At 42.9% G+C, this 24,317-nt stretch overlaps 1 protein-coding gene across 1 annotated transcript; it reads left to right on the top strand.

Moving 5' to 3' along the window:
- The first annotated feature begins 581 nt into the window (after positions 1-581).
- Positions 582-22,673, top strand: ccdc85al (coiled-coil domain containing 85A, like). Its single transcript, XM_076728072.1, has 4 exons — positions 582-1,237; positions 2,550-3,648; positions 18,135-18,192; positions 21,565-22,673. Exons 1-4 carry the CDS (start codon positions 992-994, stop codon positions 21,581-21,583), a joined length of 1,422 nt encoding a protein of 473 aa, XP_076584187.1. The 5' UTR covers positions 582-991; the 3' UTR covers positions 21,584-22,673.
- The last annotated feature ends 1,644 nt before the right edge of the window (positions 22,674-24,317 follow it).

The following is a 24,317-nucleotide window of genomic DNA, read 5'->3' as shown; positions in this document are numbered from 1 at the left end:
CTAACCCTACATCAGCATTTACTTTAATACTACACTTAAGGACAAATTTGATGCAGCTTACTTGTAGGCCTTCTTGAGTTTTCCCATCTTATGTCACTTTATACTTCTTCTCCAGTACATCTTAGTCGGAAATATCGTACTTTTTACTCCACTACGTTTAGCAAACAGCTTTAGTTTTTTTGTGACTTGCAGATTTAGATTAACCACACAAAATATAAATCAATTAATAAATTATGACCTACTATTACCTGCCTTCACGACTATACTATAGTTGAAATTAGTTCCACCATCACAGCAGCATGTCCTGCATTACATACACATTAATACATACATTAATGGGTCCATGTCTCTATGTGCTGCCACATTTTAACAAAGCATCAGTCGGAGAGTCACCGGGAACCTGAGGGAGACAAGCATCATTTCACACAGCTTGTTTAGTGCGTCTTTAAACATTAAGTGGCGCTGTAACCAAGCTGTATTTTTGGTGAAGCATAAAGCCCTGGAGAGAGAGAGAGAGAGAGAGAGAGAGAGAGAGAGAGAGAGAGAGAGAGAGAGAGAGAGAGATTGCTGCCGTGCACCGCGGACTCTCTCCTCTCTCTCTCACAGAGTGCTGAACATACAGGCGGCAGGTGTGTGCACCGAAGCTTTTCTCACTTTGACCACGTTTGGAACCGGATTAGGATACTAAACCGAGCCGATAAGTCACAGTGCATGTCGGCTGTCTGCAGTACCTCCCAGGCTGTGAGGATGTTGCAGTGATAAGACAGCCGAGCATCTTCTCCTCCGTATCGCACGCAGCCGGCATCGTCAGCTGTTGCTCTAGCAGAGAGTGGAAGAGTCGGGAGCGACAGAAAAGGCCACACTATGCGACTGACTTTCTACCGGTAACCGTTTTCCACCTCTAGTCGACCGGGGAGCGGATGCGAGCAGACGTCGCCCACGAGCCTCTGACTATTTTCTGCGCTTTGTCGGTGCCGGAGGAACTGTGCCAATGGAGAAAGCGACTCCGCCGCCCCAGCCCCAGCTCCAGCTGTCGATAACGAAGACTGAAAGTCCAGCGGAGGACATCTCCGGCCTGACTGATGAAGAGCTGCTCAAGTGGACCAAGGAGGATCTGGTGCGGCGGCTGAGGCGGTCTGAGGCCGACAAGATGAGCGTGATTCTGGACCACGGGAATCTCATCCGAGAGGTCAATCGCAGCCTCCAGCTGCATTTGAACGAGATCAGGGGGCTGAAGGTGAGGGGGCGCGCATTGGTTAAGGATGAGATCATAGGTTTGGAGCGCACCTGAGAGCGCGCATAGCGGGAGGGATGTTACACTGTTTAGAGAGCGCCTCTACAAACATGGTGAGAGAATCGATGGTATCATTGAAGTTCGCTGTGCCACTGTGCAGGCCTGTATGACAATCTGATATGGATGAATGCGGACCCTGTGTGCACACTGGCTTTATGGGAACGCTCAACCTAAGGCAGGCTTATAGTTTTCATGCAAGTTTTGCTGGGGAAGTGGGAAATTCACGATTTTAAAATATCAAGAGGAGTTAAATTTAGAAGGGGAGGGACGCCTAAGACCAAATCAGTGATAAAATGTATCCCTCCAAGTCAGCTCATAAAACCCAGAGCAAGTAAGATTCCGGTACAGGCCAGTGAGGTAGAAATTCATCCTGGAAGAGGAAGGCATGCCTCTCTTGAAATCTCCTGCTCTGTTCATATGCCAGGTATCAAATCTGGTGTCCAGATCTCTGTGTCTTAGCTACACACACCTCACATTCCTACGCCATTCCTGCTCATAAATCTACAGTAGGTACATTACAGTTTGCTTTTAGAACAACGTGGCATTTGCTGTGAAAGTATATGCAAGTAACCTTTGCCTGCTGCCTTCAGTTTCTGCACTATTAAGAGGAATATAACACAGTGTCCACAATGTTTACAGTTAAAGCTGAGACCCAGCCTGAGGTAGCCTCAGATGGAGCACATGTGGATCATTTGCCTTTCTTGGAGACCCCGTCACCTCTCCACCCATGCAAGCTGCCTAATTACACAGGAAAGAGCTGGAGGGTAAGAAAGGGAGAGAGAGCAGGAGAGGGAGTATAGGGGAGAAAAAGAAGGAGCTCTTGGGGAGGTGAGAAAGGGATGTTTAAGTAAATGTTGCTGGGTATAAAAGGTTGAGGACATGTGATTTACCCCAACCCATTCTTATTTCTGTGTGTGGCCTCTCCATCTCCTACAGAGCATTATAATCTTCATTATGTACTTCATATTGAATGGTACGCAATGAGTCAGTGCTTTTATGGGAAAGGCAGAGAGGATTAGGATTTCATCTCATTATGATTGCATACAGCATTTGACTGATATCTAAAAGAGCAGTGAAATGGATTGAAATTGGACAATGGTTGCAGCGATTTACTTGGGAGCTAAATGAATACAAGACAAGCTGTTTTGTTTTGTCTGCCATGATCAGCATTGTCATATTTTATGATGCCTCTTAATGCTTGGGCCTCAATTTAACTCTGTTTTCTTCTTGTTTTTTTTCCTTCTCTTCCTTTCAGGACATTAATCAGAAGCTGCAAGAAGACAACCGTGAGCTGCGGGACTTGTGCTGCTTCCTGGATGACGACCGCCAGAAAGGCAAGCGTGTATCCAGAGAGTGGCAGCGGTTGGGACGTTACAGTGCCAGCATCATGCGTAAAGAGGTGACCCTCTACCTCCAGAAACTCAAGGAGCTGGAGCTTCGGCAGGAGGAGGTAATCCGGGAGAACCTGGAGTTGAAGGAGCTCTGCCTGCTGCTGGACGAGGAGAAGGGGTTGGTAGGTGGAGGAGGTGGTGGTGGTGGAAGTGGAGGGGGAGGGACTGTAGGCATGGGAGGGTGCCGTAACTCCATAGACAGCCAGAATAGTTTGCTGCTGGTGCCCGGGCATGGGCTCCTGATGAGAGATGTAGGGGATGGGAGCAGCACCTCCAGCGCAGGGAGCGCTGACAGCTCCGATCACTCTCACCAGAAGCAGCCTCACCTGGCTCCAGGAGTGGGTGGAGTCAGTTGTGGTGGGGAAAAAGGGAGCCCAGAGCTTGTGCACAAACCCAGGTGTAGCAGCATCAGTGGAATAGGAGGTGGAGGTGGAGGAGACAGGGAGGTGTCCAGCCCTGAACACCCTGCCGGGCGCCACCGGAGTACGAGCCTGGAGTATCCATACACCCTGCCCCAGCTCTGCCGGCCCCGCTGTGGCTCCATATCTGTGCCTGACCACAGTCGAGTCATGCGGGGCCTCAGTCCGGAAAAATACGGGAGGAACGTGGGCCGTCGAAGTCCTGAGCAGCACCCCAAGCACCACAGCTCTGATCTCCTCCTGGGCCAGAGGCAGCACCTCCTGGGTCAGGGAGGCAGCGGGGAGCTCTATCAAAGGCACCACAGGAGCAGCATTAGCAGTACTGGCTGTGGGAGCCCCGAACCCCAACTGGCACATTTAGGGACCACTGAACACCATGAAAAGGGTTGCGTGGTCCACGGGGGTAGCCCTGAAACTCAAAGGCACCAGTACAGTATGAGCCCTGACCATATGAAGTTTGGCAGCCCTGTGAGAGAGGGGCAGAGGAGGCCAGCTGTGGACGAGCTGTCGCCACATCATCGGAGCATCTACAATGGCATGAATGGTAGGTGTGTGCTCGGTTATGTTTCTGTCTGAGTGCATGTGATCATCCTGTGTTTACATTTTCTAATTAACATAACTCCTCCTCTCAGAAAGGCCAAAAAAGGCCAGAAGATACTGACATTATGTAGCTCATGCACACATGCACTTAAATGCAGTGGATGTTTTAAACACAAAGATATACAAATCACATAGACTCAAGCCACACACGCACATGTTAGGTTTTCATCACATTTGGGGACATTACATAGACTTACGTTCATTTCCTGAAAACTTACCCTGACCCCAACCTCAAACAAAACCTTAAAACAAGTCTTCACCCTGAAATTGAATGATTTACATTATGGGGACTATGGTAATTTGTCCCCAAAAGGATTGCAAGGACAAACTTGAGCACAAAAGCCTCTCCAGGTTTTGCTAATTTTTTTGTTTTTGCCATTGGGCCGAGACCATTTTTTCTCTGTAAAAGCTTAAAATTTTTAAAAAGGAGATTTGCTGTGTGATATCTGATTGGAATGCACTTACTCAATTGAGAAAATAGAGATACACTTCAGACTGTTGCAAAATTTACAGCATTATTGATTTTTTGGGCATCTCGAGAGGAATGTGGGTTGGCTCAGCGTATGAAAGAGAAAATAAAGGGTTCAGAAATACTTATTTTACATGTCCTACATCTAAGTTGAACAGATTCAGCTCAAATGAGCCATGCTCAGATTTCAGTGTGTGGTGTAGCGTCGCAGCTGCTGGCTCACAAAAAGGCACGCACGTGCACCACGAATTACCCCCAAATTTTTGCTGCAGTGATGCCTATCTCAGTGAGATCAGTCGGAGTTAAGGATGTCAGGAAGAAGGAGGAATATCAGAGTACCAATTTGGCTGCTGTTTAAATACCCCACAGTGGCTGATAATGATTTCTGGAGTCCGGGGGAAAAAAAGTGCTGAGTGGCACAGAGCTGGCACAAGCTAAAGGACATATTCCTCAAGGTGAAATATCTTCCTGACTCGGCAATATAAGACTGAAATTACAAGAGAAACAGAAACAGTCTAAACATAGCTGAGTAGATCCAACTGTTACAGCAAGCATTTCAGTTACCTCTCGTTAGGTAATGTCAATATATGAGATTATGCGATATTGTTGCTGAGTCATTTCTGCCTGTTGATAATTTGGATTGATATGTATTGATGTGACATTTACAAAGCAAAGACACATATTACTGGTTTGAGTGTGCTACCTTTGCTAACATTGGGACCTTAAAGGGGCACTTCACAGATTTTAAACATGAAGATCAGTTTACTTAGAGTATTATTCAGCCTGTTAAAACAACTGCATGTCATCTGTGGCTCTGCAGTAGCTTTGTCAAGTCTGAGAAAATAACCCTGATGATGTAATTGTGATGTCGTCAGGGTTACCTCAGCTTGGGTTTGGAGACTGAAGATGTCGACAGAAAGACTCTGTTACAAAGTTGTGGCATCTGAAAAACACTGTTATTTACCAGACAGGGATGGTCTGACAAGACAATATTGAGATGCATTGTTGGAATTGGAGTGTTTAGGTACAGGCTGTATAGAGTGTCCATCCAAACACCTTATTACGACCCATATTTATGCATTTTTGCTGTTAAGCAGTGACTCCTACTGGCCATAATAATTATGAAAGGAGCAAAGGAGGAAATGTGTGTAACAGAAGGTAACTCATGTAGATATCTTGCGTAGTTATTTTAAAGCAAACCACAATCTTTTCTTAAACCTAATCAAGTAGTTTTCATGCCTAAACCGAACCATACTGCAAAGGTTTTACAATGTTAACAGTCATATTCACCATATTGGGAGTCAATGCAAACAATCTATTCTGCCTTTTTTTTTTTTTTTTTTTGCAATGTACGGATTATATTATAAAGACACACACAACTTTAATTTAGATGATCATTCTGTTTCTATTTCAGCTCTCTGAGCACTCTATAGCTCCACAAGAGATTTCAATCTTGATGTAACCTGAAACCTCATATGATGTCTGAAAAAAGGCCACGCCACATTAATGCCTCACAAATCCTAAATTGGAAAATGTTGTGAGTGCACAGGGCACTCACTGGCCCTTGAAGCTGGTGGTTTGCCAACTGTGGCATAACAGTTCGCGAACTTAGCTTAGAGTGAAATGCATGAACCAAATAGCCTTTAACCAGGTTCATAAAGAGCTCATTAAACCTGTGTGTGAGAAATCTGAGTGCGTGCATGTTACTGTAGGGTCATATTGGTATATCATGTCTAGCTGTCTGACAGGGTGGCTGTATCTCTATCACAAACGTGTCCCTGCAGGGCCGCCGTGCCTCCACTGACCTGACAAGGACACTAACTTCAACTGTCATAACACAATATTTGCAGTTACATCAAGACATGTAATCAACACTTCTGTGGTGCAGATACTGAATTAATCACTTCAAAATGTTGCTGACAGATTCAAATACACAAACACTGCAATGTTGGCAATGAAGAAAAGAAAGCAAATTAATAGATTTGTGAGGTGGGAGAGGTAAAGAGAGCAGCTCTGTGGCCGCGTCCACATGTGTCATCCACTGACCCATCCTTACTGCCATGTCCTTTTTCGGACGAAGAGGGAATTTAATTCCTGTGACGATGTAGTACACTCCATTCGCTTGGATTATCCTCTAAGCCCTTTGCACAATATTATTTCATTTTTTATGTACTTGTGTGTGTGTGTGTGTGTGTGTGTGTGTGTATGTGATTTGGATGGATGTGCCACAGTGTCCCATCCAGGGTCACTGTAGCAATGTACGTTTTTATTCTGACAAATGAGTGTCTCATGCTCACGTGCCACTTGACAGTACTGAACCTCAGGCCATTTAAATTCCTGACAAATCCAAAATGAAAGCAAAACAATACACTGACCTCTGCAGCCTTTTCATACAATCTGCTGTTGCATCTTTTGGGAAGTTTATCACACATATTCTGTTGTAGTTACAGCTGGGAGTAAGGCAAAATCCCTGAAATGACGTAGCACTGTTTGTTTGCTTTGTACAGTGACAGAGATGTTTAGTCTTCTGCCAGAAAAAAAGCCTGTGTAAGCTTACCCACTCCTCTCAACAATACATAATTCAGAAAATAAGCGGTGTAATTAAAAGAATTCAGGGACTACCACGTCCATAAATTACACATAAAATAACTGCATGTTGTGTTGGAATTTTAAGTTTTTGAATAACTATTGTCTTGTCTATGTAAAACAATGTGCCTGTTAAGACTCAGTATGTGACACTGGGCAGTACAATTAAACAGTGAAACCTTCAGGTTTGACCAAATACATCTTACCATGTGATGCATTTTCTCTTAGGCAAAGATAATCAGCCATGAACACTGTACAGTGGTCTCCTGACCCAGACTGGAGGGGTGACTGTTTGCTAGGCTTAAAGCGCTACAGAGGGTCTTTTTCAAAAAGAGGAGAGACTTAATCATGTTTTCTGCTTTAGCAATCACAAGTTCTGCATATTAGCATAAGCTGCTCAGAAGATCGGGAGGAGGAAAAAAAGTCACATGGGAAAAAAAGACAGTACAGTGTGTGGGACGACCTTTGCCCTTGTGATGCCAGTGAATGCTATACACACACACACACACACACACACACACACACACACACACACACAGTGAAAAACAATCACTCTACAACTGACCTCTCAAAGCCCCACCCCCCTTAGTTGCTGTTGCTACGTGTCAAGCTCTCTGGTACCCAGTTCACAATGAAAATTCTAGTTCTTTTTGAAGCTATGGGTACTTGATTTCATACAGAAGTGGGAAAAAACAGACTCCTCATTTCTGGCCAACTGATTTTTTTTGCCTGAAATGATAACTGTCACGGGCAGATTTTATCAGTTACAGCTAGTGAGCTAAATAATGCTAATGTTGCTCCTCATGTTAGCCTAACCTCTGATATCGGCTCCCAGGCAGAGGGGAAGTACTACACAGTGAACGTAGCATGGAACCCTTCAACATAAAGTAACGCTAGTCAGTGATGGATACCTTCGTAGTAAGCTAGTTAGCCAGACGTTCTACATTTTTCATCTTAGGTAAGAGCAGAAAACACACGGTGTAATCCGTTCTTACACTTCTGCTGTCGTGTCTGTGGTATTGGTTCTGCAGTGCCTTGCTACAGTTGCGAAGCTATGATTGGACAATCACTGTTTGAGGGAGGGGTCTGGCGAACAGTCAGTTAAACGAACATATTTTTTCTTTAACAGAAACTGAATCTTTGAAATAAGCGTCTGGTGAACTTTTGCATGTTCACGTCTAACCTTTTTTCTTGTCTTTTGATTTAATGAGAGCTGATAAACACTGGCAGCAAGATTCTCCATTCTTGAGCATAACATATCTGATCAAATTAGCAAAGATCATCCCACTGTCCCATTGATTCTATTAATCTTCATAATTGCAGCATCAGTTCTGACTCTCAGCTCCTCTGGCTGTTGTTTAGAAGTGCTGCTGCTTGTCAGTGCAACAGGAAATCATCGCTGAAGCTTTGGCCACAGATAATGTTCTCCCTCTCCACTGTCACTGAGAAAGCCTGGCTGTATCTCTCCCTCCTCCCTCTGTCTTCCTCTCCTTCCATCCTAATTGGCTGCCAGTGTGAACAACCAGCTGTCGGACAGAGAGAAAACTCTGATTACAAAGGCCTCTTTCTGGAGGAGGCCGGAGGATGTACTGTTTGCCAGGCTGAGCTGAGCAAAGAGGGTTGAGGAAGTATTTGAGTGGATTACTGGCTGTTTTCTTCCCCTCCTTCTCTCTCTGTCTCTTTCTATCCTCCTCTCTGTAACACATCTTTTCCTCTTCCTCTGACTCCACTCCATCCTTCTCCTCACTCATCTGCCAAGGCAATGGATGGAAAGCATCCCCTTGACAAATTGTGAAGTCTGACAGCCTAAGCAGCATGAAGAAACTCAAATGTTTGTCACAGCTGCTTGGCATGAAAGGATTTGGAGGAGCATTAGGCTGCTGTAACTCAAATGGATTAGAATTATTACCAGATAGCCTCATCTGTACTGCTACCATCCCAGCTTTACCTTTCATTACTAGTTCCACTTGCTAAAGTGCCATGGTGTTGTGTAGACTGAATTGTTCATACACATAATCCTGTGTTTATATTGCTGCAGATAGATAGGAGGTGTTCACTGCTTCATGCGTTTTATCATTTAAAGCAGCAGAGGAATGAGAGCAGGTTAAAAACTCCAGAGGTAGTTAGAGCTGAGGCCATCAGAGACGTGCCATTCTCAAAGGTGGATGTCTTTATCGCAGCCCCGCAAAGGGGAAAATGTTACTTTTAAATGCTATCATGGCATTTGAATTTGTAATCACACCTGAGACCAATTATCCCAAACACCCTTGCCTATATGCCATCAGAGCAGCCATTAACCAAGGAGTGCATGATTAGGCATTTTGTTTATCTACCTCTGGTGCATATCATTGTCATTTTTAATCAAGCCGCCTTCAGCTTCTCCTCTTTAAAGCTTGCGTCTTGTGGACGGAGCAACGATTGCCTCTTTACCTTGTGATACTCAAACAATGCACACAATTTTTTTTGGTCTTACATCTGTAATTCCTGCCAAATACTCATGACAACAGTGATGTCAATGGGAAATGGAGTGTGAAATGTCTCCAACAAGAGAACAAGAATTATTTTTGGCAAGCTGAATTGTAAATTAGGGAGAGGCAAGGAGAATGATTATGCACTGCATATACAGCCAAGATGAACTTTTAGAGTATTATGAGGGCATTCATGTGCAGCATTTTGGCGCTTTCGTATATGTAAATGTTACTGTGCGTCTGTAAAGACAGACAGATTGAAACAAATCAGTCAGTCTTTATGTATGAACATGTAAAGCAGTTAGCTATTGTCGGATGTTCCCAAACACCCCCCACCCCTCACCAGAAGCTCCTAAGTAGCTGCGTGAGTTATGAAGGCGGCTGCTTGGCATGTACGAGCATCGCTCCAGCCCAAACCCCAGAGGTATGTGACAAATGTTCCACAGTAGCCCCAGTCATCCGGTAGACACGCAAACCCAGTGGAATGGAGAACAGTCTTTGTCCTCTTATGCTGTGCCAGTGGGGAGCAGCCCACTGAGCTGAGAGGAAATTAGCTTGCTAGGCCAGGTAATTAACTGGAAGTTGAGTGGCTGCCATGTATGAGGGCAGCACTGGGCCTGAGGGAACCTCTGTCAGTCCCAAAGTCACCAGCAGTAACCACATTTAGCTATGTTACATTTACTTCAGCTGTAGCTGTGTGTCATGCTGAGAGCTGGCAGTCTTTCAGGTTACCTCTGTACCTTTGTACAACTCAAAGTCTCAGTCATTTCTGCTGAACAGCAGCCACTCTGGCCATAAGTGACAATCTGGGATAGCGGTAAAATGCTAAAGCACAGGTAGCACAGGTCCAGAGCAGTCAAGAGTGAAATGGACTCAGTAATGTCCATGAATGCATGTTTTACTGTATTAAGACAAGTGCAATAAATGTGTCCTCAGTTATTATCTCTCATGCACAGATCAGTTTAATAAAACATGAAACACCGTACAATGTAAATGAGCTCAAAGTGTTTAAAAATGACCCCCCCTTTCTTCCAACCTAAATTTTTTATTTACATCCATGCCATGCATAAAAATGTACTGCATGTGAACAAATAGGAATCAAACAAGAGTCCCATCTTGATATCTTGTTCTTCTACTCTTCTCTTCTCTTATAAAATAAGCAGTAGATTTGATTTTAAGAAATGATGAGAAATTCTATGAGTGAACTGTGTCCCAAAGGGGGGTGTCCCTTGTGTTCATGATGGTCAAATGTGAAGGCTTCAGTGGCAAAGTTCTTTTTCTGATGCATCACTGACGCAGCCTGTGAGACAGCTGAGAACACTTGTCTTCCCTCGTGTTATTAACTGTTTAACTCACCGCTGTTCTCCAGCACTGACACCACTCCCTGTGGGGTACCAGGTGCCACATACAGCACTGCATTGCATTGTCCTGTCATGTGTTGTCAAGCCTGAATAAAGCCATCACAAATATTTATGTACCAGATACCTACATCTGGATGACAAAAGGCCATTACCGTAACAGATGGATGAACACAGCAGCGTTATGTTATGTCTGCAAAGGGATTAAAGTTTGCTAACATTAGCCAGCAGGCTAGCGGTCATGGCAGACCAGGTATGGTGGTGTTGGTGAAACCCCTGAATGCAACGTTACATTTCATGCCATTGAATTCAGCTTGAATTCCAGTAAGGGAAAGACTGTGTTATTGTATCTGTCTTTAATGCTCGGCTGGCTTTGTCTGTGGTGCCTGTCTGTTGAGCAGTTGTATCACTGATCAAGCAGCAGTGATGAGCTGCTCTGCTGCTACCATCACTGTGATGGTTTTTGGAGCCTCACCATATGTTAAAACACGGATAGAAAGTGAGATAACACATCGGGATGATAACATGTCAAAACCACTGCAGCTGACAGCATTGTTATCCCTCCCTTATACAACACCCAGGATGTAGTTATCCATTTCCTGGAGCATAAATTTATCTCCTGCCCATATTGTGCATTATGTGCATTTGATGTAATGTTTTTCCCGATGAGAATGACAGCAAAGCACGTGTGCGGCTCCCATTACTGCGGATGGATGGGCTTATCCGACCAACGAGAAATGATTGGCACCGCAGTCATTATATTTATATCATTATCTCTTACTAGTTCTCTTTCAGAGATGTCTTTTGGTCTGTGAGATTTCCTCTTACAGATATTGAAATCAATTTCATTACCCCCATTGCTCCAGACTGACTGGCTCATTTCCTGTACTGTTACAGGTAGAGCTGTTAAAGGTACATTTAATTACCTCTTTCATCTGGCTTTGTGAGAGCTTCAGCTGCAGGTAAAACATGTAATTGAGAGAATTCTGGGGTTGCTTTGAACTGGAGTAGAGTCATTTTTTGTAATGGTATTCTACTTTTTCAACTGTTTCTCCATGATTTTAAAAATACAACTTTATATTGATATTTCTTAATACTCTACTTTTAATACTGTGAGGCAATCTTTTTTTTTTATCCCATATAATAGAGTGGAAAAAAAAAGCATACTTGCTGCATGATACTAAGAGCAGCAGAATGTAAATTCATGTCCACACGTAGATGTAACCTGGACACACGTGTGACGAAATGTTACCTAAATTCTATATTTCATTGCATTGTTCTGAAGCAAACTGCCTCAACATTTTTGTTATATCTGATGCAATACATTGCATTATTTCTATCTGAATACAAAGGGCTTATTAACATGACACGGCTACAGCAGGATTAGTTGATTTCATTATGTACGGGAGAGAAAGTATAAACAAGTCTCAGCCTCAGGACGTGGGTCATCGAGGTCTGAAGGCTTGTGGGAGTTGAGAATAAAGAAGTCATTAAATGCAGATCCTTGGTGCTAGACGAAGCAGCAAAGAATTCTGGGATGCTTGAAATCCTGCATTATTCACAGCTGGAGAAATTACCAATACTGTCCATGTCTCACCCCACTCATCTGAGCGCACACACACACACACACACACACACACACACACACACACACACGCACACACACACGCACACACACACACACACGCACACACACACACACACACACACGCACACACACCAGGGCTGTTATATTATTCAGCAGCATTGAGAGGTGATGGGTGGTGACATGTTAAATAGGACAACAGCAGTTTATCTTGCAACTGTCTGCTTAAATATTTAATTCTACCTTTGAGAATCACAGCAGAAGGCATACCACACCAGTGTGACTGACAACACGGGCCCTTGTAAGAATGTAAGGGGATGATGTGGAGGCTTGAACATGGAGGACAAAAGCAACAGAAGAAGAGTTAAGGGCTGAGGTTGTGACAGCACTCACTTCTATAAATCTTTCTGACAGTTTTCTGTTTTTTTCCTGCTCTGGTGGTCTCTCTCAGTTTGAGATTTCAAATTTCAGCGGCCATCCATCAAACTAAACGAGCATGTGCACGATTGCTATAAAGCACAGAAATTCATGGTAATAATCAAAATGTGACGTCCGTACTTCATGCTTGAGTTCGCGCATGGTTGCATGAGTGTGCTCTCCTTTTAGATGTGTGTATGTCTGTCTGTGTCCCTGAGATCACAGAGGCAAAATAACTACACACACATAACCACACACACAGGCCTTGTAGGCTTGATCAGCCTACAGGGCACCAATTATCCAGCTCTACCTCAGTGAGTTTCACGCTCTCATCTCTCCACAGTCTCCTTCAGCCTCACACTGAGCTAACCTGCAGCTTCAAGTTATTTGCTGTTCCTACCTGCTGCCATCACTCACTTCATTACAGTTCTTACACAGTAGTCAGAAGACAATTAGCATTAATTGTAGCGACTTGACAGCCTTTTCTCTCTTATTCCTGTGTTTTCACACTCTGCATAGTCTAGTGCAATGACAAATGTGAGCTTAGGTAAGAAAAGCATTGTTAAGGAAAACACTCTCCTGTGAAGATACATCCATTGTATCAGTCTAAATTACATATATAAAAAAAGAAGATTGCTAAATAAGATGCAAGTTTGAAAAAACACATTTCTCCTAAAAGCAGTAAGTGATTTAGGGAAATGTGCTTGTAAGGCAATAAAAAGATATATACCTGCACTGACAATGTCGATGAGTCCAGCTGTTTCTTCTAAGGAATAGTTCCATTTTGGGAAAGATATTTATCCACATACTTGCCAAAAGTTGGATTGATAACACTCTCAGGTCTGTGCAATAACTATTAAAGAGCAAGGAGGCAGTTAACTGCTATTTGAAGCCTCTACATTTCCTTGCACCGCTTTACCTTCTGTAACCAACGGTCCTGTCCCACAACAATGGAATGACTTTAAACATGGCAGTTTGGGAAAGTCACTAAATGACACTGATATACTGTATATATTTTTTTCATATATAAATAAGTCTACCCTTAGTGTAATTTATGGATTTGAAGAGAGACAAGCCAGCAGGGTCTCTCCAGCAGCGTGGTCAGTCAGCGTGTTGGCGCTACAGTGAATGACCAAAGAGATGAAATTCCACAGACCTGAAGTGGCATCGGCTGAGATGCTGTGAGCCAGTGACCAAACGCTGACTTGACTCCATAAATATCCTGCATTTTGTTTCCGCTTGCTTTACGTGCCATGGCCACACATAATCGCCGTATTATGCATTCAGAACTTGCCCTCATGCTTCAGCGTTGCACACAACAGCCTCGACTGCGGCTGCCAGAGGGACGCCAAGACAAGCGGCTCTCCAGCCAGGCAGCCTCGCTGACTGTCTGTCTGTCTGTCTGATTGTCTGACTGACTGCTAGCTAAATGGAAGGTCACTGATCTACCATGCATCTCCACGGGCTTTCCTACCCAGCCAGCCTGAATAATTTATATAGCAGATTTTTAGGAGATCTGAGGGAATGGCCATGTGAAATTACCTTGCATTGATCCTGTAAGTTGAGAGAAGGAGAGAGGGGTTGACAGATCAAAGAGGATTGAGAGATGAGCAGCCCGGGGGAGAGTGGCTTCATGTGCTCTCTGGCTGCATTCAGACAACAATAACAACTTCATTACTGGTTGTGACAATTTATACAGATACACCTCTCATTCAGGGTTTATTTAATCAATTTTCATGAGCAAAAGGGATCTTATTTTGTTAAGACCACCTCTGTGAATCTCTTATATATCAACTGCAAGATTATGAGTCATATAGAGTTAATAATTGGTGTCTGGCTGCAGAGGGAGAAGGGTTTCCCATCCAGAACAGTGATTTATTCAGTGTGGGAGCGGCGTCTCCCCAGCCAATCTCACAGATCTCTTTGTGGGGAAATTTAGAGCCTTTCACTCGAGCTCTGGTGTACAGAGGTGGAATTTAAGGGAGCTTAGGCCCCGCATTATTCTGGAGCAATCACATTATCTATATATTCCTGCTCTGACCTGCACAGACCCCCTTTCCCTCTACACATCTCTCACATCCCGTTAAATCCAATTTTGGTTTTAACGCCAGGCCCATAACTAAATCAACAAACACTGTTCAAGTGTGATGTATGTTTTCTCACTCTATAACTCTCCTTGAAGAGGTCACGGATGCTTGCCAGCATTCAGAAAGAGCAAGTTTCATTAGACATTGATAAAGTTCACTTTAATGGGATTCTATGGATTTTGGCACATGCCTGCTGTGTGTTAACAGGACTGCTCCATCACAAGACAGCAGTTTGTAATCTTGTGATCTATGTGTGAGTTCGTGTGTGTGTGTATGTGTGTGTATGTGTGTGTGTGAAGGACTGCTGACCTTGGGACAGCAAATCCATTTAAGCTAATTGTTCTTGTGCTTGAGTGGGTGAGGTTTGAATCTTAACACGCAGATCTGAGTTAGCTTGATGCGTTGAACAAGAAACTGTATTGTTTCCAGCAGTGTCTGTCTTTATTGACAGATTTCTAGACGGTGCATTTCTACTTGTCTTTGTCCTCTGGTTCCTGACTGCACTGTAAGCTAACTGTAAGCATCACAGTTGTATGTACTGTGATGTACAGAGCCGCCAGACTGAAACTAATGTAAAAGAGTTGATGAGCTCAGGAACAGAGGGACGTCAACCTTCATACAGCAGGGTGACGACAAGGCCCAGCTGACGATGTGTTTATTATGAAAAATCTGGAACAGATCTTCACATTGTATAGTGAGCCTATAGGCTAATATTGATTTCGCACTAGTATAATCAATAGAAATTCATGTTTCCGAACTATGGAATAGATCAAAAACAAATTGCTGCAATGTCATTGTTAGAGCACTCCATCTTCTCTTTCCCTATACTCCATGCTCTATCAGAGCATGTTCAGATAAAGTCCTGCTTTCAAATGAGCCACACAGCTATCAGCTGCACTTTCTGCAGACTTTCTGTGGGAGGATCTTCACTAACCTCGGCAGCCAACAAGTCGAGGGCCAGGTGACTGACGGGGACATCCAACAGCATCAGTGGGCTACTTTTTTGGTAGCCTTGTTTGTGTGTCTACTAGTAGACGAGCGCAATGCCAAAAACAACAGCGAAGAAGCACAAAACCATAACACAGATGTCCTTGGAAAACTAGACTACAGTGCTACAGTGCTATGACGTGGAGACCACAACAACTTATTTCTGATGCCGGTAGAAAGTGTTGATTGTAAAGACAACATTAAGGAAATAGATGAAAGGTTTCTTGCAGTAACGCACATTAAGCGAAGCCATTTCCACTGTAAAGACTCTGCTCAGCTCAAACGTGGCTCTCTGTCACAGTGAATGAAAGTATCACGCATGTTTGCAAATGAATCTGGACGTCCCAGACAAGGCTCTGAGCTCAGGAACAGAGTGGACACCAGCCATGTGTTTGTTATGAAAATTCATCTGGAACACATCTGGAACTAATCACATTGTTGGGCAGGTACCCGACCAAATATTGGTTTTGTACTAATATGACCATCATACATTCAGAGCTCATTTGCAAGGATTGCCTCATTCATTTTTAAAGTTCATAAGTGCTGATTTTATTTCTAGCATCAATCCAAAGTCACATAGGGAATCTCCATACTCTACCACTCTATGTTTGTATTGATCTATCAGAGCATGCTCGAAGTCCTGCTTTTGAATGTACCATCTAAACAGCTATCAGCTGAACTTCCTGCAGAGTTTCTGTGCCTTTGTTTGTGTGCTAGGAGGAAGTGAGATGTGATCATGTGTTTACCTCTCTGTAACTGGTCTATGAGCTCTGCTTTAGCTGTGAAATCAATTCCATTCCACACACCCTGACCTCCAAATGAAAATACCCTCTAGCCCACTGCTGCATCCCCTGACTCTTTAAAGATGTTTTCATATCTGTGCCGGCTTGCCTCGCCCACCCCTCCCCCCCTCATGAAGATAAACAGAGTGAGGAAGGGGGCAGGGAACTTAGTGAAGGTGGCTACTGGAATCTTTTGTGCCACTCGGCGGTCACAAGAGCATTATGAATCTTTAATGAGAGGTGTTAGCGCGCCAAGTAGAGGAAATGTGCTGAAAACATGATTATGGGCACATGGGGAGGAAACCGTTGGTGGAGAGAGAAAGAGAGAGAAATATCAAGCAGGGTAGCAAGGATAAAAGAATTGTTTTGAAGGGCAAAGGAGGTGAGGAGGGATAACTTTTTTTTTAATCTTGGACTGCTTACAGCAAAGGCATTTTTCCACTTTTTAACTGAAGTTCTGACCAGATGTGCTCACAGAGCTCGAGAATATGAGGATAAATACTGTGTGTCCTGCACTTACTACTGTTACTTTAGATTAACACTGTTTTGTTTGGCAGCAACACTTCTCCAGCTTTTACTGGACAAAGCTGTTTCATCTGTTACTCCTTAAGCAAAGTAAACCCTTGTTTCTATGAATCACTGACTGCACACCTTTGCCTCCTGCTATTGTTGCACTTTTCTTAGTCTTAAATTTGATACGCTCTCACCCCTCAGTTTCCTTTAAATGTGTTTTGGGTGATCGGGTTGTGTAAATGCACCCGAGATGCATTGAGGACTAACTGTGATCTGATCAGCTAAAACATTTCCAGCAGTGGTGAGGGACACGTTGTGACCACACTGAACATAAGTGGAAATGAAACTGCAGTTTCATATACAACAAGTATGTGGGCTGAAATAACACCGATAAATGGATAATCCTGGTCGCAGTCTTCTGCAAATAAAGTCAACAGTTTGACAATGTATGCATAGAGGTAGATGGGAGTGTTAATACCACTTTCATGTCTGTGCATTCAGTATGGAGCTAAAGCCTGGCGTCAATTAGCCTAGCTTAGCATAAAGACTGAAACTGAGGGGAAACTGTTAGCCTGGCTCTGTCCAAAGTTAAAAAATCTGCTACTCATGCTTGTGAACAGATTTTTTTTTTTTTTTTACTTACTTTTCAAAATCTCGTCACCTTCCACATTAAGTGCTGGGTGGAAGGATAAAAATTGTTTGTCAAGAAGTAGCTATACCACGTAACTTAACTTTGGAGCGATCCTGGCTGGCCGTTTCCCCCTGCTTCCAGTCTTTTTGCTAAGCTAAGCTAATTGCCACCTGACTATAGCTACATGCTTTATACACACATGAGAGTGGTTTCAAATCTTCTCATTGAAGTACAACCCCCCCCAAATAATTGTGTTTTCCAGTGTCAAAGTGTTCCATTATATATGGTTGAGTCAGTCTTTGTGTGAATGGTGAGCACTACATGTTCAATATTAAACATTCCCTATTCGACCTTTTGCATGCATTTCCGCTGATAACAAAAACTGGTGATACTCAATCACCGTGTTTTATTAATGAGTCATTTTCCCCTGTTTTGGCAGTCTAAACAGACAGACTCAGCTCTAAATCATTAGATTAATGAGGCGCTCTTCTGTTGTCAAAACAACACATTTAAAACCCATCTCTTCTTCTGTCTTTGTTTGTCACAGCTTTGATATCAGCCGGCTGCTGCACCAACAACTGTAGAAATGTCAAGCTATGGGACAGGTAAGAACCCCTCTCCACCTTATTTCTTTTTCATAAACCTCTTTTCTGTTAATTCGAGTCTTTGAAAGAAGAACAGCTAATGACGGTCATTGTGTATTCTTTCCACAAGGGCTCATAATCCTGTAATTAGCTTCCATTATTCTATTTTACCATACAGAGTGCTGTTAAATGTAGTGTGAAATCTAAATTTGACAGTCAAATCAGAGGGTATTTGTGTTGTATGTAAAGGAATGCCAATTAGAAATCTCACAGTCAGGAGTGTATGAAATATTTTAATACTTTCACTCACTGTTTTCTTGCTAAATCATTAGGTGATCAGCGCAATATCTCTGTTGTGATCTTTTGTCATTGTGGTGTTGGTCCTTTAGTCCAGTGTACTGACTCCAGATGAGAAATGTGTTTGCATGCGCTGTCTGGCCCAGGTGTAATCACAGTGGGCTTACAGTGGGACTACAGAGTTAGAGGTGACCCTAACCTGTCCCTGTGTGTATGCTACATCTTCAATCAGGCCCCAGTGGGAGGGCGAGATGGCTGTGTTAATATTTAATGCAACTGCAAGACAAGACATACCTCCCCCTAGAGGACAGTCACGCCACCCCTAGCCAGAACACACTTACACACAACCACGTATAATCATAGGCATAATTCACACACACACATTCTCATGGTCGTTCTCCCATACATGGTGACTTTTACTACCTGTGGATGAACACGTCTCCCTCCCTTCCTGTCTCATTATTCTTTTCACCTCATCATTCCTTCGATGCATGTGCACCAGTGAGTCAGGTGAGGGAAACAAGAAAGTCTTCTTTATGTTGGTAGATGATTTGCAAGCTCAGAGAAACGCAACAAGGATGTGCTAATAATGCAGAGTGAAGTGAGGTCCCCTGGTCCTCTGCTGTGGCGGGGACAGACGCAGGCGGCAACAAAAGAATCTGTCACTGATAAGCAACACAAAAGCCTGCAGTGATCGACATCTTACTCATTCAAACTCTGTCTCTTTCATTTGCTTCCACAGGATTTCTGTAGCTAATCTATCTATCTATCTATCTATCTATCTATCTATCTATCTATCTATCTATCTAAGATAAAACATGACAAGTTACTCAGTGGCTTTATTACAGCTTAATAAATCAGTCACTAATGCTTTGCTGATGCTTTATAATACAATAACAAGTCAAGGACATCTTTTGGGTTGTCAGATTGTGAAAAATCACCTTGGCTGCTGCATCTGGACCAAATCCATTTATTAACAACTGGTTAACATTTACAGAGAACCCTAAGAACCCTGAAATCCTTCAAGGTTAAATTCAGTATTTGTGTTGGTGTGATAAGCAGCTGCTTCAGTTTCAAGGTGCTGGTATTGTGCAGGCTGGCTCAGTGTCACACTGTCATGGCTTACTGGGACATTTGAATAGAGCAGAGACATTGTTAATGTTATTGGTAACACCTCTGCATTTCCTACTATGACAAGTCAAAGGGACTGCTGTGAAATAGAGAATTAAGTTGGGATTTGATCTGTTTGTATTGCTAATGGTTGAGTATTCATCACCATGAAACTGAGTAATGCTTACTGAGAAATGCATTGCCATGCAGAATGTCAGTGGTGCCTTACTTTGCAAGCAATTATTCAGCAAAAATAATTGTGGTCTGCACTTCCGATTAAAATAGAGGCGTAGTCGAGACGTCATTCATCCTAAACCCAAACAAATCCCTCAAAGCTTTTTCACTGTCTATGAAATAATTGTGCTACAAAAACAAAAAACAAAAAACATGCATTTGCCAGTTGCACTGCTTTTGAGTAACACTTTGCTCAACCCCGTATTTAGTGTCTTCATAAATGTATGGTTCGTAAATAGTAGTGTTCATAAATGTATTTGTCACACCAGTGAAGGCTGGTTTATAAACAGACAAAACAATACAAATGTTGAATATAGACGCAAATTTGAACAAATACTATACCTTGATAAATGTTCAACAAATCTGCCAGATACATTAGATTACCTCCTATAAATGCTAAATGATGATGGTTAAAGGCAAGCCTCACCAGTTTGTGCCATTACTGAAGAACAGTGTGGGCACAAATCTAACAAGAAGCATCTTGGGAAATGCAGTTTGCAATGACGGAGTGATTTGCCTTCTGACCAACTGCAGAACTGATGATATATTAATAAGTTGAACCAACTCTTAAGGTGTACTTTTGTAAAGGGCCTTATTACTGTTAATAAAGAATTACTAAACCATTGAATGGCCATTAAGCCGTTAGTTCAGCCTTTATAAGAAAGTGCTATCAGATTTTGTTCTTATCAAGTTGTACTTTCTGTTTTAGGTTAAATTAAAATGTTCATTTTCTTGTGTTAAGTTGCTCGAAATTGCCTTAAATTTGCACAGATCTGCTGAACATCTTTTATTCTCACCTGCACTCAGTTTGAATATTATCAACAGAAAAACCATGGTGGAAAATATTCACAGCTAACCTTTCTTCATGCTGAAAATGACCCTAAATGAAAGGTGACTTCTAAAAAACGAGAAGTGAGATGAAATGTATTACAGTTTTTGTCAATGAATAAAAACTAAGCATTACTGTGAGAGACAAATGAACTCATTAGCCTACTCTAAGGAGCTGCAGGCATCTGTGGAATCACACACCTCAGCGCCTGATTAGTGTCAACAACAGTGCAACATCAATATTAGTAACAATATCCTCCAACACCCAAAAATATCTCATGTTTAGAAGTTGAGCTGCTTGACTTGCTCTACGGTTATTAAGCAACCTGATTCTGTGGACATTGTCCAGAGTTGTCCTTTCACGCATGTAGCACATTTGTCCGTGTCAGACGCGTTCTCACTGACTTGAAACACTGCGTCTGGCGCCTGGGTAGAGCGTAATGATGACTGTTTTTACATTGCTATCAATGTAATATATTACTTTATAAATGTTACATGCATTTATAAAGCAATATACAGACAAGGAGAAGAGTGCGAAGCAGTTACACTCTGAACAATGTCATCGACATCGTCAACACGCCCACTCGCTCGCTGTGAATTCTCCAGATGATGACCTGCTGTATTCACACATGGGCTCAATCAGACATGACACAGACTTTGTTCTCGGGAGCTGGCAGGGTAAAGTCTGGTTAATGTCCGGTTTAACTGATTCAAACATTTGCCTTCACACATACAGCTGGTCTGGGTAATGTCTGAAAAAGTTCAGGGCAGCAGTGCTTGTATGAATATGGCTGTACAGGCATACAGGGGCTCAGGTGCATTTGTCCTTTGGTCTTTCCTGTTTATCAAATCAGTCAAAAATTAGTAAAGCCTCACAAAAGTAATAAGATCTTTTCTTCTTCCTCCTCTTTTGTTCCTGTGCAGCTTTGATGCCTCCTCTTGACCCCAGTTTGACCAGCTAGGCTCCTAAGACGGAGGAGGGGGTGGCAGCGGCAAAGCCCTCCTGCGTCTCTGGCCTCGATGGACACGAGGACCCCCGGACACCACCTTCCACGGCTGCGGTGGTCCGTTGTCCGTGGCCTCGTCCATGTCCACAGCCCTGAAACAGCCTGCCTCCATGTTTTCATTTCTACATATCGAGAGTTTTAGGGGAAGGGGGGGTGCTATTAGGACAGTTGGTAAAACTTGTGAAGACTGCCATAGTTAAATGAATCAGAGTGGATATCTCTCCCTGCCAATGGTGACTCAGCTACCTCCAGCACCCAGAGGAAGGGAAGGAGGCTGGGCATTGGTGAGAGAGGACGAGGGGAGAGGACGAGGGGAGAGGACTCTGCGCTGTTTGTGCTGCGACCCCTCTGTTTACAAATGCAGATCACTGGTGGAGAAGCACATGAAGTAAACTTTCTACACCCTGCTGTTCTTAATTATTTTCCCACACTCATCCCCTGTTCTCCTCCTCCCCTCCCTGGTTTTCCCCTCCCCCCTCCTCTTCGGATATCCATCATCTTCAAAGTGTGTAATGAGACTGGTGTAATCTAATGTTCTGTCTCTCAGTCGCCAAATCCAGCCGATCACGTGATTGCCATCGTCTTCAACCTTTTCAGCCATTTCAACTGAATTTAAAAACGAAACAAAAAACTTATTTGTCAAAGATGTTCTAGCAAAGGAAAAAAAAAAAAACAACCTCTTCCTGTGTCTTAAACCAAGATGGTCACCATTACTAGCTGCTGACAGATGTTCTAGTTCTATAAGATGCAATGTTCAGGTGTAATTTTTCTTTTTTGTATTATCTTCTTTGCTCCCCTAAAGCGCCTATATTGAAGCTGGGGATAAGATTATACGTTTCTCCATGTTGTTTTTTACAAGGAAGTAAAGTCCAAGTAAAAAGTAGATTATTGGATTAGTTTTCTATATATCTATATATATAAATATAATATGATTATTATTTTTGACTTACTGGTATTAGAACTATTATATGAAGATGCATATGATATATATATCAAATAATAAACAGACTTCTTTATGTAAAAGTGCATCACTTGTTCAGCTTTTATTTCAGTGTGCTGAAATGACTCGGAGGTGAGTGTGTCCTGACCTTTGACCCTGCAGTCAAAGGTCACGTTGACATGTTGTGAAACTGATTATAAGGTTAGGGGAAAAATCAATAGGTTACATAGAGCAGCAGCAACAAAAAAAGACTTGTTTCTCCTCCTTTGTCTGTATGTATGTGGTGAAGAATAAGCCAATTTTGTTAATTGTGATAAAAAGAAATTTCGATGAAGCAAAGGAAGCGTGAGCAAACAAACTTTCTCACCCAGTTCAACACGACACCATCACATGTTGTCACGTCTCATCCTGCCACACTGGAGACAATAGAGTCAAACTGGAGTGGATTTCCTGTGAAACAGCCAGTTCTCCTTCCTCTGCACCCATCACCGTCCCTCACATCCTGACCAACAGGCTCAGTCCAGCTATGCTGTTAGCATCGGCTGCGCTTAAAGTTTCCGACACTATTGTGTGTTCATGTTTATGGTTTGATTAAAGGATAAAGCTGATGCTGTTCTTTATATTTCTTACCGTCAACAGATGCCATGAAAGCTCAAAACCCCCAATGCGTTAGTCCATTTCTACTTTCCAGCTTCATAACCCTGTCTGTGGCCCCAAGCCTGTTTCAGTCAGGAGAGACTTCATTGACACAGAGACTGAAAGAATGATCAAATTCATTTACTTGACATGATCCTAATGAAAGAGTCTTTGCCAGTTAGACTCCATCAGGATGTCATCTTAAGACAGGTAGTGATGCCATACTGTAGGGAATAATGGCCCGATGGAGTCTAAACACTGGTGGTGGCCACGCTGAAGATCTAGATAGATGTGATGTGGAGCAGAACTTCTGATGAGCGCAGTGGAATGATCCCTGGGTGCTGAATGAGGACAGGAGGTGAATGAGATGGAGAAGGGTCGCATTGACGTGACAGAAATGGCAAGTGAGAGCAGCCGAGACAGGAACCGTTTTTAAACTTTGACAGCAAAATATGACAGGTTTGACTAAGAGTGAGGCGCCCGTGGTCAGCTTATTGAGTTAAAAGTGGGAAAAGAGAGAGAGAGAAAATCTAAGTAATGAGTGAGCATGAACAGGGCTGGCATGAATGTAGTCTTCCTGATTGAGCTTCTGCTGAACTTTATTTGTTCCTCCTGAATATGTAAATCTTTCAATAGTTTCATTTTGAAAAAGACTTGATCATTTCCTGAAACAGCTGGGCCCTGTAGCAGGAGTAAATATTGCATCTGCTGGGAACTCATTTCAGCTGCAGATTAATGCACGTTTGGTACTCTTGTGAGAATTTACAGCAGCAGGATAATGTCTGCAGGTTTGACTCCAGGCAAACTGCAGTACCCATGAAAGAGCATTAGCCAAACTATATCAGGCTTCAGTTACACATGCAATGCTTGTTAGCAGGATGGATTCAGCATAAGTTTTGGCCTTTTCATGGCATTTGTTGACAATAAGGAAAATACACAACATCACCAGACCACTTTAACATTGGCACTGACGTCTAGTTGTCTTGGGTAAGGTTAGATATGGATACGCCCCACAGGAAATAAATGAAAGTCAGCAGAAGGTCACCACAAATACCAACGTGTATTAGCTCGTCCACTGGGCTGAAGTATTACCA

This window comes from Chaetodon auriga, chromosome 4, assembly GCF_051107435.1.
Source record: "Chaetodon auriga isolate fChaAug3 chromosome 4, fChaAug3.hap1, whole genome shotgun sequence".
In the NCBI taxonomy this organism is placed as follows: domain Eukaryota; kingdom Metazoa; phylum Chordata; class Actinopteri; order Chaetodontiformes; family Chaetodontidae; genus Chaetodon; species Chaetodon auriga.
The sequence above is the reverse complement of the archived record's forward strand: the minus strand, read 5'-3'. Positions and strand labels throughout refer to the sequence as shown.